Below are 17,917 nucleotides of genomic sequence, written 5' to 3'. Positions count from 1 at the left end.
AAAATGTAGGTATCGATTTACGTTAAAACTCAAAGTGCCTACGACCGTGAGACAGTTTCATACTGTACTGTCTTTGACCGTGCTCTGCTACTGACTTCAGAAACTGAATGAAGACGAATGTTTATGCATTTGTAAAGCAAGTTAGAGTAGTCGTTTTTGGATGTCATACAGTTAATAACTACAACATTATTTATTTAAATACACCGATATTGCTAGCTGAGCAAAGCAAGTAGCTAACGTTACCCAGGCTAGCCTCTCAGAGTTTGCTAGCTAGCTTCAGTTAGCTATAATTTTAGCCAGTGCTAACGTGACACAAACTGTGCAAAGATGGAGTTTGCTGCTCTTACTGCCTTGACCGTATTAATAGGAATGCTGATAATTTTGGTCGCAATCGCTGTGGGAAAGCAGAAAGGAGAAATAAGTGATCAACTAGAGCAGAAAGAAGAGGACTCAGTTGGTAAGTTGCTCCTCTTGCTTGTTTGCATGTCTTGTTGCTATGGATTGCTATTGTACTAACGTTAGCTAGCTGAGTCAAACAGGTGCAAGTTACACAATGTAATATAAGCCAGTGGATAGTTAGAATAGATATATTAATTTATAAGTATTGGCACCAGGTCAAAATTCTCTACATGTCCCGAAGCCAGCCATAAACTTGTTGCTGGAAGAAAGATTGAATTAAATGGTGACCAAAGCCATAGAATTAGAATACTAGAAGGGACATTAATCTTCTTATGATGGGATAATGGTCAGTCCATAGAGATCGTATTAAATTAAATTACTTTATTAAATTAATTAGAATTCTAATTCATACTTCTCTGGGTCAGGGAGTTGGTCAACTATGGTTTGCCAGTTCTGTGATAAGATATTGTGTAAAATAATGAATTTAAAGAATGTATCTGCACTGTTTGTTAGCTAACTAGGCAGCCAGTTTTATAATTTTTCTAATTAACTGCCAATATGCCAACATTCCATTCAAACAATGCAGTCAATCCTGCACCATAGACTGACTGAAATCATTTGATGATAAGACTTAGACATGTTGTAAATGCAACAAATACCAATATTGTATCATATCACTCAAAGCTTTCCAAGGAAACAAAAATGTAGACATTTATTGTCTGTTTACATATATTTTAGAGGCTATTTGTACAGAACATTTGTATAAACCCCTTATAAACTGTATTTATAATTATCTGACTATTTTAGATTGACAATAATTATATTACACAATTTCTGATATCAAACGCCTTTTATTTTCCTGCATTAGTAAAATAAGGATTATGACTCTACCATTAATTCCAATTACACCGGATTTCTCTTAGACCAATATGGCTGCCGTTTTTGCCCGTCTAGCAATTTAATAGACCAAAATATTGTTTTGTTACAGAATTGTAAGATGTTGATTCAAAACATTTACCGTTTCCAGAGGAGAAAGCAACCAGAAGTTTGAACATTTTGATAATGGAAGTTACTAGAAAGTGTCATATTGAACGTCTTGTGTAACGAGATGCCAATTCATCCCTTGCAGCAGAGGAAAGTGCAGTGAAGGCTTCCACTGCCAAGAAACAGAAACAACAGCGTCCTCGCAAGGAGAAAGCCCAGCAGCAAACCTTCAGCCATCCTCTCCTGGCTTCCTCCTTGAAGGTGGGCCATGCTCCACATACTGTGAAACCCATGTTACGCCATATCAAAGATTATATATTATATTGACAAGATAGTTGAGTGACCGCTCTAACAATGGAAATGCATGTCCTCAAAGATGGGAGGCGAGATCAGGTGGGACCATTCTAGCCAATGAGGGCAGATACACGTGTGAACAACAGTTTTTTTCAAAGTTGCCAGAATGCCACATGTATCCACTTATATCAGTACATTTTGTAAAAGCCTATAAACATTACAAAACCTCTCTTCAGTCAAATGAGCCTCACGCAATTCAACACTCTCTCATAGTCCTCCATACAAAAAAATCCCAACTTGGTCTGCTTATCTCACGCGGACAGATTTTGGGCAGAGTAATCCTCTCGCTTCACCTTTTCCTCTGGACATATTTAGGCATACTCTGCCATTTACTAGAGTGAATGATGTCATAGCCAAGGGTCACTAAGAAGTTTATATACATTCCAAGAACCAGCCCACAAGCCAGTTGTTTAATGTATGATAAGCTGCACCAATAAGGCACAAGTACTTGGGAGTATGGCTAGATGGTACACTGTCCTTCTCTCAGCACATATCAAAGCTGCAGGCGAAAGTTAAATCTAGACTTGGTTTCCTCTATCGTAATCACTCCTCTTTCACCCCAGCTGCTAAACTAACCCTGATTCAGATGACCATCCTACCCATGCTAGATTATAAAGACTTAATTTATAGATCGGCAGGTAAGGGTGCTCTCGAGCGGCTAGATGTTCTTTACCATTCGGGCATCAGATTTGCCACCAATGCTTCTTATAGGACACATCACTGCACTCTATACTCTTCTGTAAACTGGTCATCTCTATACCCGTCGCAAGACCCACAGGTTGATGCTTAAAACCCTCTTAGGCCTCACTCCCCCCTATCTGAGATGTCTACTGCAGCCCTCATCCTCCACATACAACACCCGTTCTGCCAGTCACATTCTGTTAAAGGTCCCCAACGCACACACATCCCTGGGCCACTCGTCTTTTCAGTTCGCTGCAGCTAGCAACTGGAACGAGCTGCAACAAACACTCAAACTGGACAGTTTTATCTCAATCTCTTCATTCAAAGACTCAATCATGGACACTCTGACAGTTGTGGCTGCTTTTTTGTGATGTATTGTTGTCTCTACCTTCTTTCCCTTTTGTGCTGTTGTCTGTGCCCAATAATGTTTGTACCATGTTTTGTGCTGCTGCCATGTTGTATTGCTACCATGTTGTTGTTGTTGTGTTGCTACCATGCTATGTTGTCATGTTGCTGCCATGCTATGTTGTCTTAGGTCTCTCTTTATGTAGTGTTGTATTGTCTCTCTTGTTGCGATGTGTGTTTTTGTTCTATATTTTTTATCCCAGCCCCCGTCCCCGCAGGAGGCCTTTTATTAGGCCGTCATAGTTAAGAACAAATTCTTATTTACAAACTTGCCAAGTTAAATAATGGTAAAATTATGTAATGACAGTGGTGTGTGACGAGGTTACAGAATTATCTGAAGCTTGATCATCGATGGTGTAAAAACTGATCTGAGTTTAGGTTACTGGTTTTAGTTGGGGCTATCATGGTGGTATCTTTTAAAGCACAGAGGTGGAGGTTACAGTTTAAAAGGCTGATTCCCACTCATTCACAATGGTTGGAGATGATTAACTGGAAAAACAAGGAAGGGAAATAATAACAGTAAATGTTCTCCAATCAAATTAAAATATTAATCAAGAAATAAGAACAAACTTATCATAAATGCATCCAAAAACACGAAAGGTATTGCAAAAGACACTTCTGCAAACTGTAAAGTTTGGTCTGCACATTGATTAGTGACAGGTGTGAGTGTTTAACCTGGTGGATTGGCTGAAGTCCCGCCTCTGCTGGAGGGGGATTGGACAGGTGAATGGTGGTTGGATGAAAGGACTAGCAGTCAGTGTAGGGGAAATTCGACAACAGCTTGGCTGACTCGTCTCTGTCTTTCTCCCCAGAGTCACAGTGGCAATGTGACGTCCCTGGACTTCAGCAGCAACGGGAAGTACCTAGCTACTTGTGCTGACGACCGCACTGTCAGGATATGGAGCACCAAGGACTTCCTGGACAGAGACCATAAATGTCTGAGGGCCAACGTAGAGCTGGACCACGCCACGCTGGTCCGCTTCAGCCCGGACTCAAAGTACACATACACCCATGCATGTCCAGAACAAAGGGTATAGATACAGTACATTCGGAAAGTATTCAGACCCCTTGATTTTTTCCCACATTTTGTTACGTTACAGCCTTAATATAAAAGGGATTAAATGTTTTTTTCCCTCATCAATATACACACAATACTCCATAATGACAAAGCAAAAATAGGTTTTTAGAAACGTTTGCAAATGTATTAAATAAAAAACAGAAATACCTTATTTACATAAGTATTCAGACCTTTTGCGATGAGACACGAAATTGAGCTCAGGTGCAACGTAACAAAATGTGGGAAAAAATCAAAGGGTCTGAATACTTTACGAATGCACTGTAGATGGATGGCTGGATGGATAGAGAACCTCTTGTCTTTCTATACTTATTTTCACTCTGTCTTGGTATGCAGGGCCTTCATTACTTGGCTGGCTAACGGAGATACTATTCGCATCTTCAAGATGACCAAGAAGGATGATGGTAGCTTCAATTTCAAAGCTGCCCCTGAAGACTTCCCTCAGAAACACAAGACCAATGTCATCAACATCGGCATCGCAGAGACGGGTATGACTGCTAAATGTATTCAGACTGAATGACTAAAAGGCAGGAAGATGTGAATGTGTGATATGCTCATTTCTATGATTATTGACTGATGAATGACTGTTAGAATTTATGAAAGAGACCCTTGTTCCAGTCTAAAATCTCATCTGTCTCCCTTGTTTTCTGTGTTCCAGGCAAGTTCATCATGAGTGCCTCCACTGACACCAACATCCTCATCTGGGACCTGAAAGGAGAGGTACTGGCCTCTATTATCACCAACCAGATGACCAACTCCTACGCTGCCATCTCACCATGTGGCAGGTCAGTACCCTAAACGTGTCTGTGCGGGTTTTATAGCTAATGTAATAGTACTCTCAGGTAGATCATTTCTGGATGGTTTTCTGTCTTCAGGTTTGTTGCCTCCTGTGGCTTCACTCCTGATGTGAAGGTGTGGGAGGTGTGCTTCGGGAAGGGTGGCGAGTTCAAAGAAGTGGCCCGCGCCTTCGACCTAAAGGGCCATTCAGCTGGAGTCCACTCCTTTGCGTTCTCTAATGACTCACGCAGGTAAGGCATGCATTGTGTGGTATCCTATCAAAACATTGATGGTTGATTTCCATGGATGACATTATGATAACATTTATAAGGAAGATTTCCCCCATTGAGGTATGTGAAACCGTCTTTCGTTTCCCCCAGAATGGCCACTGTGTCCAAGGACGGCACATGGCGACTGTGGGACACGGATGTGGAGTACAAGAAGCAACAGGACCCCTACCTACTGAAGTCAGTGCCTTGCCAGTCATCAGAGGGAAGCCGTGTGGCCCTGTCGCCGGACGCCCGGGTGGTGGCCATCTCCAACAGCTGCAGCGTGGCCATGTACAGCACCTCCACGGGTCAGCTGGAGGAGGAGTTCCACGGAGTCCACAGTGAGGAGATCACTGATCTGAGGTTTGACATCAACAGTCGCTACCTGGTGTGCAGCGGGGACCGGGCGGTACGTGTGTTCCACAATGCGCCGGGCTACCGCGCGGCCATCCAGGACATGCAGGCCATGCTGAAGAAGGCCCAGAACGAGGGCATGAAACAAAGGCTAAAACAGCAGATACAGGAGGCGCAGAGTGCGCTGGACACTGTGCTCACAGCACCCAAGGATTAAAGAACTAAAGCCCCCCCCCCCCCCCCCCCCCCACCAGGCTGGCTGTGTAGAACACTATTTCGATCTCTCTCTTCCTCCCCTTCTCTCACACACTGCCTCCATAGAATGGCATGCAATTCGACTCCTGTCAGGGATGTGGCATTTGCATGCTGGTTTTAATAAATTAATCATGATATGTTTCTATAGAAATATGTCTCTGTTTTGTGAATGCTCTGCCTTCCTCGAAGTCAGGAATACTATGTTCTCTGTCTTCTTGGACCAGTAATCCTACTACTATAGAAGAGCTTGCTTTGCTTTGGCAACACAAACATTTGTTGTATAATAGGACCAGAGTTCAGCTGGGGTGCCTTGTGTTTCTACAGTTCCTCTGTAAAAACACAAGACATACTAAACTAACAATAATTTCCATGACATCCTATCCAGGTGAATGCTATGATCCCAATGATATCGCATGTTAAATCCACTTCAATTAGTGTAGATGAAGGGGAAGAGACAGGTTAAAGAATAATTTTTAAGCCTTGAGACAATTGAGACATGGATTGTGTATGTGTGCCATTCAGAGGGTGAATGGGCAAGACAAAAGATTGAAGTGCCTTTGAATGGGGTATGGTAGTAGGTACCAGGCGCACCAGTTTGAGTGTGTCAAGAACTGCAATCCTGCTGGGTTTTTCGCGGTCAACAGTTTTTCATGTGTATAAAGAATGGTCCACCACCCAAAGTACATCCAGCCAGCTTGACAACTGTGGGAAGCATCCCTGTGGAACGCTTTCGACACCTTGTAGTCCATGCCCGATAAATTTAGGTTATTGAGGGAAAAAGGTGTGCAACTCAATATTAAGAAAGTGTTCCTAATGTTTTGTACATTCTGTGTCTAGGCTTGACAGTTCTAGCAGCTTTTGTGTTCTGAAGGAATACCGAACGCATTATGCGTCTACATAGGTGTAGCGGTCTTAGGCACTGTATCTCAGGGTTAGAGGTGTCACTACAGACCCTGGTTCGATTCCAGGCTGTATCACAACCGGCTGTGATTGGGAGTCCCATAGGGCGGCACACAATTGGCCCAGCGTCGTCCAGGTTAGGGTTTGGCCGGGGTAGGCTGTCATTGTAAATAAGAATTTGTTCTTAATTGACTTGCCTAGTTAAATTGTTTAAAAAAATCTACTGTGCCCACATTGTGTCGCGATTCCCTTTTGCCTGCAACATATTCAAATGACAGTATGCATTTTGCAAACGGTGGAAGCACCTAAATCTGATAACACAACAACAACTTGATGGCAGTAACCAACTACTGGTGGTCAGGGATGCATTGTGTGGTCAGGGTTTCTCTTCACTCTGGATGCAATCAGGCTACCTAAAGCGCATACAGTGGGCGACGACTTCAGCTATTTGCCTACAGCTCTCCATAAAACGTTTTTTTTTGGCAGCGAGAGGATAGGAAATATCAATGGTGAGGAAAAACGTTCCTGGTTTTAATGATAAAAAAAACCTATTACTATTTTATTTTATTTTTATGTATGGTTTATTTTTTTATTGCAGAAACACCAGTAATTTAAAATGGTATTAATGTACTGCTAGAATTCCTCATAGAAAACATGGAAGTGTTTTTTTATTTGTGAATGTACATTTATGAATATGAAAATGTTCCATTAGCACAATTACATTCATGAGGTAAAATAGTTTTTCCTCTATCCTTATTACAGTTAAGGAAACCGAGCAGCACATTCTCCCATAATAAACAAAGGTCATCAAGAATATAACAATTATAAAACTATAAATATCTTGTCATAATTTCTTTACATGTAGACAATGCCAAAATAAATACAAAACTGTTTCTGGATGCTCAACACAAAAAGTACAGGTAATGTTAATGTCTTTTTTTGAGTTTCTTCAGGTAATGATTCACAGGGTAATACTTATGGATCATTTTGAAAGAGACCTCTTTGAACTTGTTAACTAGCAGGTATTTGTGTGGTAATAACCAGACTTTTTCCAAACAGATATTATTGACAAATGTATTCCAGTAAGTTGTGACATAAGGAATAGACACAATATCCCTTTGAAATAAAGCACGTCTGTTGTCCTGAGGGAGCAAGGAGAAACAAACGTTTTCTATTGGAGAGACACGGCAGATACATTTAAATGTAGGTGTAGACGCATGACGTGATCGGAATTCCAGGATAAGAACAAGAAAGCTGCATGAACTGTCAAGTCTAGGCACGGCTTTAATGATGCCAGTGTAAATGCAATGTAACAAGTGGCTCCAGATGGTTTCTTCATGTAAACACATACACATTTAGTGAGGGCGTTCTGTGAGAACAAGAAGGAATGGGTACCGAAAGCTCGCGAGATTCGGTGGGCAGGACGGAGAGCTAGCTAAAGCTAAACAGTCTGTCAGAGGCAAATAAAACTAAAACCAAGCATAAAGATGTCTGGACGCTCGGTTCGCGCTGAGACACGAAGCCGCGCTAAAGATGACATGAAGAAGGTGATGGCGGCCATTGAGAGGGTCAGAAGATGGTAAGTACAATTATTATTTGTGTGAAAGATCATAAAAGATTGCCGATACAGAAAGTTCAGCGACATGGAGGCGTGGTTTGAGACAGAATGACAGTGAAAGACCGAGAGCACAGCCAATGATTATCACTGTGAAGCTTTCTCCCTCGAGACAAGGGGCTTTTCAACAAGAGGCGGGACCCAAAAGTACACTTGCGTAAAGCTAGTTAGTTAGCTTGCTTATAATTGGGGAATGGACAGACAGGCTAGCAAGCGAACTATGCAGTGACTGTCGTGTAGTAATCAATAAGATACTATTCAACCATAGCCAGTGAGGTATCCTCGCTTATTAGTAGCAGCTTCCACTAATAGCATTGCATTCATTGGTATAATTCCAATCTATGGAAGGGATATGTAAACTGTTTGTGCAATCCGGGATCGTTGGGACGTTCCTAGCCTAACCTTTACCATTTTCCATTTCAACCTCAATGGGTGCACTTGACCCTTGAACTATCTGAATGTAAAGGAGCGCACTCATTGTTTTCTACAGGGAGAAGAAATGGGTCACTGTCGGAGACACATCTTTGAGGATATTCAAATGGGTACCAGTGGTGGATACAAAAGAAGTAAGTTATTTTCTTATTTAACAACCTAAGTAGCAATGTCAGTTTAATGCTTTGTCTTCTTGTAGGAGAAGAGTAAGGTGGTCCCGGCTGGAGCAGTCAGGGAGCTGAATATCTTCTCCACAGATCCAGCCTCAGAAAACACACATTCAAGTCATCTGGATTTTGGTGAGGATGGAGAACCGTTTTGAGTGACATACAGTGCATTCGGAAAGTATTCCACCCCCTTCACTTTTTCCACATTTGGTACGTTACAGCCTTATTCTAAAATTAGTTAAATTCTTTCCCCCTCATCAATCTACACACAATACCCTCATTGTGACAAAGCAAAAACAGTTTTTTTGAAATTTTTGCAAATTTCTTACAAATAAAAACAGATACCTTATTTACATAAGTATTCAGACCCTTTGCTATGAGACTCGAAATTGAGCTCAAGTGCATCTTGTTTCCATTGATCAGCCTTGATGTTTCTACTGGGGTAGTGGTTAGAGCGTTGGGCCAGTAACTGAAAGGTTGCTGGATCGAATCCCCAAGCTGACAAGGTAAACATCTGTTCTGCCCCTGAACAAGGCAGTTAACCAGCTGTTCCCCGGGCGCCGTGGATGTCGATTTAATGCAGCACCCCACAGCTCTCTGATTCAGAGGGGTTGGGTTAAATGTGGAAGACATATTTTAGTTGAATGCATTCAGTTGTACAACTGACTAGGTATCCCCCTTTCCTTTCCTTGATTGGAGTCCACCTGTGTTAATTCAATTGATTGGACATGATTTGGAAAGGCACACACCTGTGTATATAAGGTCCTACAGTTGACAGTGCTTGTCAGAGCAAAAACCAAGCCATGAGGTTGAATGAATTGTCCGTAAAGCTCAGAGACTGGATTGTGTCGAAGCACAGATCTGGGGAATGGTATCAAAAAATGTCTGCAGCATTGAAGGTCCCAAAGAACACAGTGGCCTCCATCATTCTAAAATGGAAGAAGTTTGTAACCACCAAGACTCTTCCTAGAGCTGGCCGCCAGGCCAAACTGAGCAATCGGGGGAGAAGGGCCTTGGTCAGGGAGGTGATCAAGAACCCGATGGTCACTCTGACAGCTCCAGAGTTCCTCTGTGGAGATGGGAGAACCTTCCAGAAGGACAATCATCTCTGCAGCACTCCACCAATCAGGGCTTTATGGTAGAGTGGCCAGACGGAAGCCACTCCTCAGTAAAAGGCTCATGACAGGCCACTTGGAGTTTGCCAAAAGGCACAAGATTCTCTGGTGTGATGAAACCAAGATTCAATTCTTTGGCCTGAATGCCAAGCGTCACGTCTGGAGGAAACCTGGCACCATCCCTACGGTGAAGCATGGTGGTGGCAGCATCATGCTATGGGGATGTTTTTCAGTGGCAGGGACTGGGGGACTTGTCAGGGTTGAGCAAAAGATGAATGGAGCAAAGTACACAGAGATGATATGAGATGATAACCTGCTACAGAGCGCTACCCTTCCAACTGGTTCACCTTCCAACAGGACAACGACCCTAAGCACACAGCCAAGACAATGCAGGAGTGGCTTTGGGACAAGTCTCTGAATGTCCTTGAGTGGCCCATCCAGAGCCTGGACTTGTACCCGATTTAACATATCTGGAGAGACCTGAAAATAGCTGTGCAGCGACGCTCCACATCCAACCCGACAGAGCTTGAGAGGATCTGCAGAGAAGAATGGGAGAAACGCCCCAAATACAGGTGTGTTAAGCTTGTAGCATCAAACCCAAGAAGACTCATGGCTGTAATCGTTGCCAAAGGAGTAACGGGTCTGAATACTTATGTAAATGTGATTATTTTTATATAAAAAAAAAAAAATACATTTGCAAACATGTTTTTGCTTTGTCAGTATGGGGTATTGTGTGTAGATTCATGAGTATTTTTAAAATCCATTTTTAGAATAAGGCTGTAATGTAACAAAATGTGAAAAAGTCAAGGGGTCTGAATACTTTCCGAATGCACTGTATGACCTTACCATATGCTAGCCTAGAACTCTTTCCATTTCCTCCTATTCCCTGTACTCTCTTCCTCCCCAGATGAGAACAGTAACCAGAGCTCTCTGTCTGATGCGTACCAGCCCAAAGTGGACAGCAGCAGTAACTCTAGCCCCCAGCCTAGTGAACCTCTGAGCCCCAAGAACCTGTGTGACTTCCGCACAGATGACTCACAGCCCCCGACTCTGGGCCAGGAGATCATGGAGGGTGAGACGGACAGACAGATGTACACACACACTTACCTCTACACGGGAACGTTAACTGAAGATCTTTTTCAATTATTCTGATGTCAAATATATCTTCAGATTCTTTAAGAGGTTTTAAGTGAATGTTTATTTATTTGACTTTTTTTTTCTTCAGAGCCGTCATTGCCAAGTGAACTGGCTGACGAACCTCCGTTGCTGATTAAAGAGGACTTGTTGCCCCTCACTACTCAGGTAAAGCGCATCTAACATCCCAATGATCATTCCACTTCGACACCACAGCTTTGTCACTCAACCGATTTACACTGAACAAAATTATAAATGCAACAATTTCAAAGATTTTACTGAGTTACAGTTCATATAAGAAAATCAGTCAATTGAAATTAACTCAGCCCTAATCTATGGATTTCACATGACTGGGAATAAATATATGCGTTTGTTGGTCACAGATACCTTAATGGTAGGGGCGTTGATCAGAAAACCAGTCAGTATTTGTGGTGACCACCATTTGCCTCATGCAGCACGACACACCTCCTTCCCATAGAGTTTATCAGGCTGCTGATTGTGACCTGTGGAATGTTATCCCACTCCAGTTCAATGGCTGTGCAAAGTTGTTAGATATTGGTGGGAACTGGAACACGTCGAACCAGAGCATCCCAAACATGCTCAATGGGTGACATTTCTGGTGAGTATGCAGGCCATGGAAAAATTGGGAAATTTTCAGCTTCCAGGAATTGTGTACAGATCCTTGCGACATGGGGCCGTGAATTATCGTGCTGAAACTTGAGGTGATGGCGGCGGATGATTGGCACGACAATGGGCCTCAGGATTGCGTCACGATATCTCTGTGCATTCAAATTGCCATTGATAAAATGCAATTGTGTTTGTTTTCCGTAGCTTATGCCTGCTCATACCATAGCACCATGGTGGCAGTGGGGTTATCTGTTTATAACGTTGACATCAGCAAACCGCTCGCCCACACAAAGCCATACACGGTGTCTGCCATCTGCCCGGTACAGTTGAAACGGGGATTAATCCGTGAAGAGCACACTTCTCCAGCATGCCAGTGGCCATCGAAGGTGAACATTTGCTCACTGAAGTCGGTTACGACGCCGAGCTGCAGTCAGGTCAAGACCCTGGTGAGGAAAATGAGCACGCAGATGCTCTTCCCTGAGGTGGTTTCTGACAGTTTGTGCAGAAATTCTTTGGGTGTGCGCAAACCGTTTCATCAGCTGTCCAGGTGGCTGGTCTCAGACCATCCAACAGGTGAAGAAGACTGATGTGGAGGTCCTGGGCTGGCATGGTTACATGTGGTCTGCGGTTGTAGGGCCTGTTGGACGTACTGCCATATTCTCTAAAATGACATTTGAGGCGGCTTATGGTAGAGAAATGAACATTCAATTATTTGGCAACAGCTCCGATGGACAGTCCTGCAGGCAGCATGCCAATTGCACACTCCATCAACTTGAGACATCTGTGGCATAGTGTTGTGACAACTGCACATTTTAGAGGGGCCTTTTAAGGTGCACCTGTGCAATGATGATACTGTTTAATCAGCTTCTTGATGTGCCCCACTTGTCAGGTGGATGGATTATCTCGGCAAATGAGAAATGCCCTCTAACAGGGGTGTAAATACATTTGTGCACAAAAGTTGAGAGGAACAAGCTTCTTGTGCGGATGGAACAGTTCTGGGATCTTTTATTTCAGCTCATGGGACCAACATTTTACACGTTGCACTTTATATTTTTCTTCAATATACACTACCATTCAATAGTTTGGGGTCACTTAGAAATGTCCTTGTTTTTGAAAGAAACTACTTTTCTGTACATTTTTTAAATAACATCAAATTGATCAGAAATACAGTGTAGACATTGTTAATGTTGTAAATGACTATTGTAGCCTGAAACGACTGATAAAAAAAATAATAATAATATCCACAGAGGCCCATTATCAGCAACCATCACTCCTGTCTTCCAATGCCACATTGTGCTAGCTAATCCAAGTTTATCGTTTTACAAGGCTAATTGATCATTAGAAAACCATTTTGCAATTATGTTAGCACAGCTGAAAACTGTTCTGATTTAAAGAAGCAATAAAACTGGCCTTCTTTAGTTGAATATCTGGAGCATCAGCATTTGTGGGTTAAATTACAGGCTCAAAATGGCCAGAAACAAAGTACTTTCTTCTGAAACTCATCAGTCTATTCTTGTTCTGAGAAATAAACGCTATTCCATGCGAGAAATTGCCAAGAAACTGAAGATCTCATACAGCGCCGTGTACTACTCCATCACAGAACAGCGAAAACTGGCTCTAACCAGAATAGAAAGAGGATGGGAGGCCCCGGTGCTCAACTGAGCAAGAGGACAAGTACATTAGTGTCTATTTTGAGAAACAGATGTCTCACAAGTCCTCAATCGGCAGCTTGATTAAATAGTATGCACAAAACACCAGATTCAACGTCAACAGTGAAGAGGCGACTCCGGGATGCTATGCCTATGTAGATATTCATTTTTTTTTTAAATGAAATAAATCAGCCGTTTCCAGCTACAATAGTCATTTACAACATTAACAATGTCTACACTGTATTTCTGATCAATTTGATGTTATTTTAATGGGCAAAAAAAGTAGCTTTTCTTTCAAAAACAAGGACATTTCTAAGTGACCCCAAACCTTTTGAACAGTAGTGCACTTTCAAGACTATTTAATACAACACATCAAACTTCTAGTTTGTCCAACAATCTACTTATTATACATAAAACTGATAAAACATTGATTCAAACAAACCTGGCTGTATTTCCCCACACAGGAGGAAGAGGAGTGTTCTGGAGCTCCGCCACTGAAGAGGGTGTGTTCTGAGCAGAACTCCATCCTGCAGAGCTCCTCAATGATGAGCTAACACACTGCACATAGCGTCAGGCTCGGACCCAAATCACTTCATGCACTTTGTTGAATCAAATTTTTTTGATTTGGTAAAATTGTCTGTCATTTTCAATGACAGACATTTCTGGTTCATAAATTGAACAAAACATTTTAAACAAATTGAACTCCCAACTAATTTGCTGATTTTAAAATAAAAAATGCTTTGAACCAGGCCCTGCTTAGCTTTTAGTCAGCGAGTTACACGACTGCAAGTCTATCCTCCGATGACTGCAATAGATACATTTTAAAGACCAGACATACTTGTTATGATTTTATATTGAATCTCTTTCAAAGTGATTTTGTTTTTCCCTTAAAGGACCCATGAATATGTAGTTTAGTTGACACTGTTTAGTTTCAATGGATTAACAGCGGAATACAAAACCAAAGCACTCCACCACCATTCTCCCGAGGTAGTGCAGTCCGGTAGGTTACATGTATGCCCCTTTTTTTTATTTTTTTATTTATTTGGGAGATACCGTTTTCTGTCTACAAAATATAACTTTTTCCTTAAACTATTTATTGCAAGGCAATGACAGGAAATGTATTAAGTAATAGTTGAATTAAGCTATGGTCAGTGTTGTAGGTTTTAAGTCTGATTGGCTCTATTTTGAATGCAGCTTCATATTGTGCCATTGACACTTGTTTACTCAATGCTAGCTGTCAGGATCTTTTGTCGGTTTTGCCGATTTCTAAATCAAGTTTTATATCCGTCCATCCAGGACACGCTGGTGTGCAAATCAAACGCACTAAGTTTAACATTGTAGAATGTTTAAAAATTACAAGTACTGTATGTGATGTTTTTGAATTTACTTAAATGATGCTACTAGGTCCTTATTTTTTTGTTATTTAACTCCTAAAGATGTTGTCTCAGTTATTTAAGTAAAAGTTCATTTGTAAAATGAACACAGATTGTTTCAGTCTAAAATCTGTCTTGAGTTATCGTCTTTAGTAACCCAAGGAAGCACTTGTCTTTCTCAGATATGTTTTATGTCATATTTTACTTGAGTGAAATTAGGAAATTTAATTGATCAGGTTAGCATGTACACTGACTATTTGATGTTATTTTGGAGTGATTGTAATACTTAATAGTAACCATTTATTTATAGTACCCGTCAAAAGTTTGGACACCTACCCATTCAAGGGTTTTTCTTAATTTTTTACTATTTTCTACATTGTAGAATAATAGTGAAGACATCAAAACGATGAAACAACACATATGGAATCATGTACTAACCAAAAAAAAAGTGTTAAACAAGTTAAAATATATTTTAGATTCTTCAAAGTAGCCACCCTTTGCCTTGATGAAAGCTTTGCACACTTTGCATTCTCTCAACCAGCTTCATGAGGTAGTCACCTGGAATGCTTTTCCAACAGTCTTGAAGGAGTTCCCACATATGCTGAGCACTTGTTGGTTGCTTTTCCTTCACTCTGCGGTCCAACTCATCCCAAACCATCTCAATTGGGTAGAGGTCGGGTGATTGTGGAGGCCAAGTCATCTGATGCAGCACTCCATCACTCTCCTTCTTGGTCAAATAGCCCTTACACAGCCTGGAGGTGTGTTTTGGGTCATTGTCCTGTTGAAAAACAAATGATAGTCCCACTAAGCGCAAACTAGATGGGATGGCGTATCGCTACAGAATGCTATGGTAGCCATGCTGGTTAAGCGTGCCTTGAATTCTAAATAAATTGCAGTGTCACCAACAAAGCAACCCCACACCATCACACCACCTCCGTGCTTCACGTTGGGAACCAGATTTCCACCGGTCTAATGTCCATTGCTCGTGTTTCTTGGCCCAAGGAAGTCTCTTCTTCTTATTGGTGTCCTTTAGTAATGGTTTCTTTGCAGCAGTTTGACCATGAAGGCCTGATTCAGGCAGTCTCCTCTGAACAGTTGTTGAGATGTGTCTATTACTTGAACTCTGTGAAGCATTTATTTGGGCTGCAATCTGATGTGTAGTTAATTGTCAATTTCTGAGGCAGGTAACTCTAATGAACTTATCCTCTGCAGCAGAGGTAACTGGGTCTTCCTTTCCTGTGGTGGTCCTCATGAGAGCCAGTTTCATCATAGCGTTTGATGGTTTATGTGACTGCACTTGAATAAACTTTGAAAGTTCTTAATTTTCTGAATTAGCTGACCTTTATGTCTTAAAGTAATGATGGACTGTCATTTCTCTCTTGCTTATTTGAGCTGTTCTTTCCATTAATATGGACTTGGTCTTTTACCAAATCGGGCTATCTTCTGTATACCAACCCAACCTTGTCACAACACAACTGATTGGCTCAAATGCATTAAGAAGGAAAGAGATTACACAAATGTACTTTTAAGAAGGCACACTTGTTAATTGAAATGCATTCCAGGTGACTACCTCATGAAGCTGGTTGAGAGAATGCCAAGCGTGTGCAAAGCTGTCAAAGGCAAAGGGTGGCTCCTTTGAAGAATCTAAAATAGAAACTAGGTTTTGATTTGTTTAACACTTTTTTTGGTTACTAAATGATTCCATATGTGTTATTTCATAGTTTGTCTTCACTATTATTCTACAATGTAGAAAATAGTAAATATTTTTTTAAAGCCTGGAATGAGTAGGTGTGTCAACTTTTGACTGGTACTGTGTATATATATATAACAAAAATATATATTTTTTTCTCTGACAATCGACAGCAATTACACTCAAGTTTGGCAAATAGATAAGTGTGTTGCGTTGTGGTTTGCCATTTATGAAAGAGATGCTGTAATATTTGGGACTGGGCGACAAAAGTTAACTCCCGCAATATCGCTAGTTATTACTAATTTGTAACAGTTATAATTTTCAGTCTTATTACTTCATTGTACTGTTAGTCTCTTGAATAGACATGATTATTTCAAGTGATGCCAGTATGTTGAATGGGCCACTAAAATTAAGGCATTAACAAGGTGATGACTTCTGTATCCACATTTAAATGACCACCTTGCAGATTAATTTGGGATGGTAGGCTTATTCTGCTAATGGATTATTTTATTTTTTAAGAAGGATGTTTGGAGAAGAGTTTGTAAAGAGTACTTTGTATTTTATTGTAATTTTCCAAGTACAAATTATTTTATAAAGGCGTATGGATTTGGAAATCTGCAGATTCTATTGTTTTGATTTTCTTTTTGAATACACATATACCATGTGGTTTAGTGAATGGGTTTGATTGAAGTGTTATATGCCTTAAGAAAAGTGTTGTACATCAGTTCTACATCGGGTGAACTAGGCCATAAAGGGATCTTTCCAATAGATGGCGCTAGAGTGCACACAACCAATTCCATCAGTTGACAGTCTACCTTGCTCTGGTGTGTGCTTAAATTATTTAAAGTTTAAACATTACACACACAAGCATGTACGGGTAATTAAGTAATCTAGGCAAGCCAGAACCAAATATTGCGTGAGCGCTATGTTTTTGTCCGTCACGAGAGACGTGTGACATGAATCTATGTTTACAGATCGGATAGTACTGTAAGGACTCTATTAAATCCGTATCGTGGAAGTTTAGCGTTACATTTAAAGGTAATGTTCCTGCATTAGTGGAGACTGCATATGTCGGCTCAATCGGAAATTACCGTTACATTTCTATTGCTTCAGCGATACAGATTTAATAGAGCCCTAGATCTAATCATGTCATATATGCATGAAGAATTCATCAACTGGTGGCACTACTGAAAATCGATTATGATACATGTTTCTGTCTGTACACAATTGATTAAATAAACACACTGTTAAGTTAGATGGGACATGGTTGGTCTGTGAGACAGTAACACTATTCTTCCAGGACAGGACCTGCTATTGTTTCCCATGTGACGAGGACAACGAGGTGCACAGTAAGATCAGCCCAGCCAAATGTCTGTACTGTATTGTGACTACTGTAGTCATCCAGGCCTATGGGCAAACCGCCTGACTACTGACTCACACTGGCAAATGATGAATCTCCATCAGAAACATAAAAAGCCTATGTGTGTGAACTGAACTATGGACATTTTGATCATTGACAGGTACAGCATTCATTATATTTTCAGAAGATGAACTCCAAAGTAATGCATGAAGAATTAAAGCCATTAAATTCTCTTAATCTTGCATTACTTTGGAGTGTATCCTCTGAAAATGTACTGAATGCTGTACCTGTCAATCCTTTTC

General features: G+C 41.1%; 2 protein-coding genes across 2 annotated transcripts; both read left to right on the top strand.

Moving 5' to 3' along the window:
• The first annotated feature begins 31 nt into the window (after window positions 1–31).
• On the top strand, window positions 32–7,290 carry LOC129868411 (transducin beta-like protein 2). Its single transcript, XM_055942375.1, has 7 exons — window positions 32–457; window positions 1,529–1,644; window positions 3,636–3,820; window positions 4,235–4,386; window positions 4,557–4,683; window positions 4,774–4,926; window positions 5,056–7,290. Exons 1-7 carry the CDS (start codon window positions 328–330, stop codon window positions 5,513–5,515), a joined length of 1,323 nt encoding a protein of 440 aa, XP_055798350.1. The 5' UTR covers window positions 32–327; the 3' UTR covers window positions 5,516–7,290.
• Window positions 7,291–7,680: 390 nt separating this feature from the next.
• On the top strand, window positions 7,681–17,510 carry LOC129868413 (B-cell CLL/lymphoma 7 protein family member B-A-like). The gene is made up of 6 exons (XM_055942376.1): window positions 7,681–8,032; window positions 8,559–8,634; window positions 8,700–8,799; window positions 10,690–10,854; window positions 11,008–11,084; window positions 13,657–17,510. Exons 1-6 carry the CDS (start codon window positions 7,941–7,943, stop codon window positions 13,744–13,746), a joined length of 600 nt encoding a protein of 199 aa, XP_055798351.1. The 5' UTR covers window positions 7,681–7,940; the 3' UTR covers window positions 13,747–17,510.
• Window positions 17,511–17,917: the final 407 nt, after the last annotated feature.

Source organism: Salvelinus fontinalis, chromosome 13 (assembly GCF_029448725.1).
Source record: "Salvelinus fontinalis isolate EN_2023a chromosome 13, ASM2944872v1, whole genome shotgun sequence".
In the NCBI taxonomy this organism is placed as follows: Eukaryota; Metazoa; Chordata; class Actinopteri; order Salmoniformes; family Salmonidae; genus Salvelinus; species Salvelinus fontinalis.
This window is presented reverse-complemented; position numbering and strand designations above follow the sequence as displayed.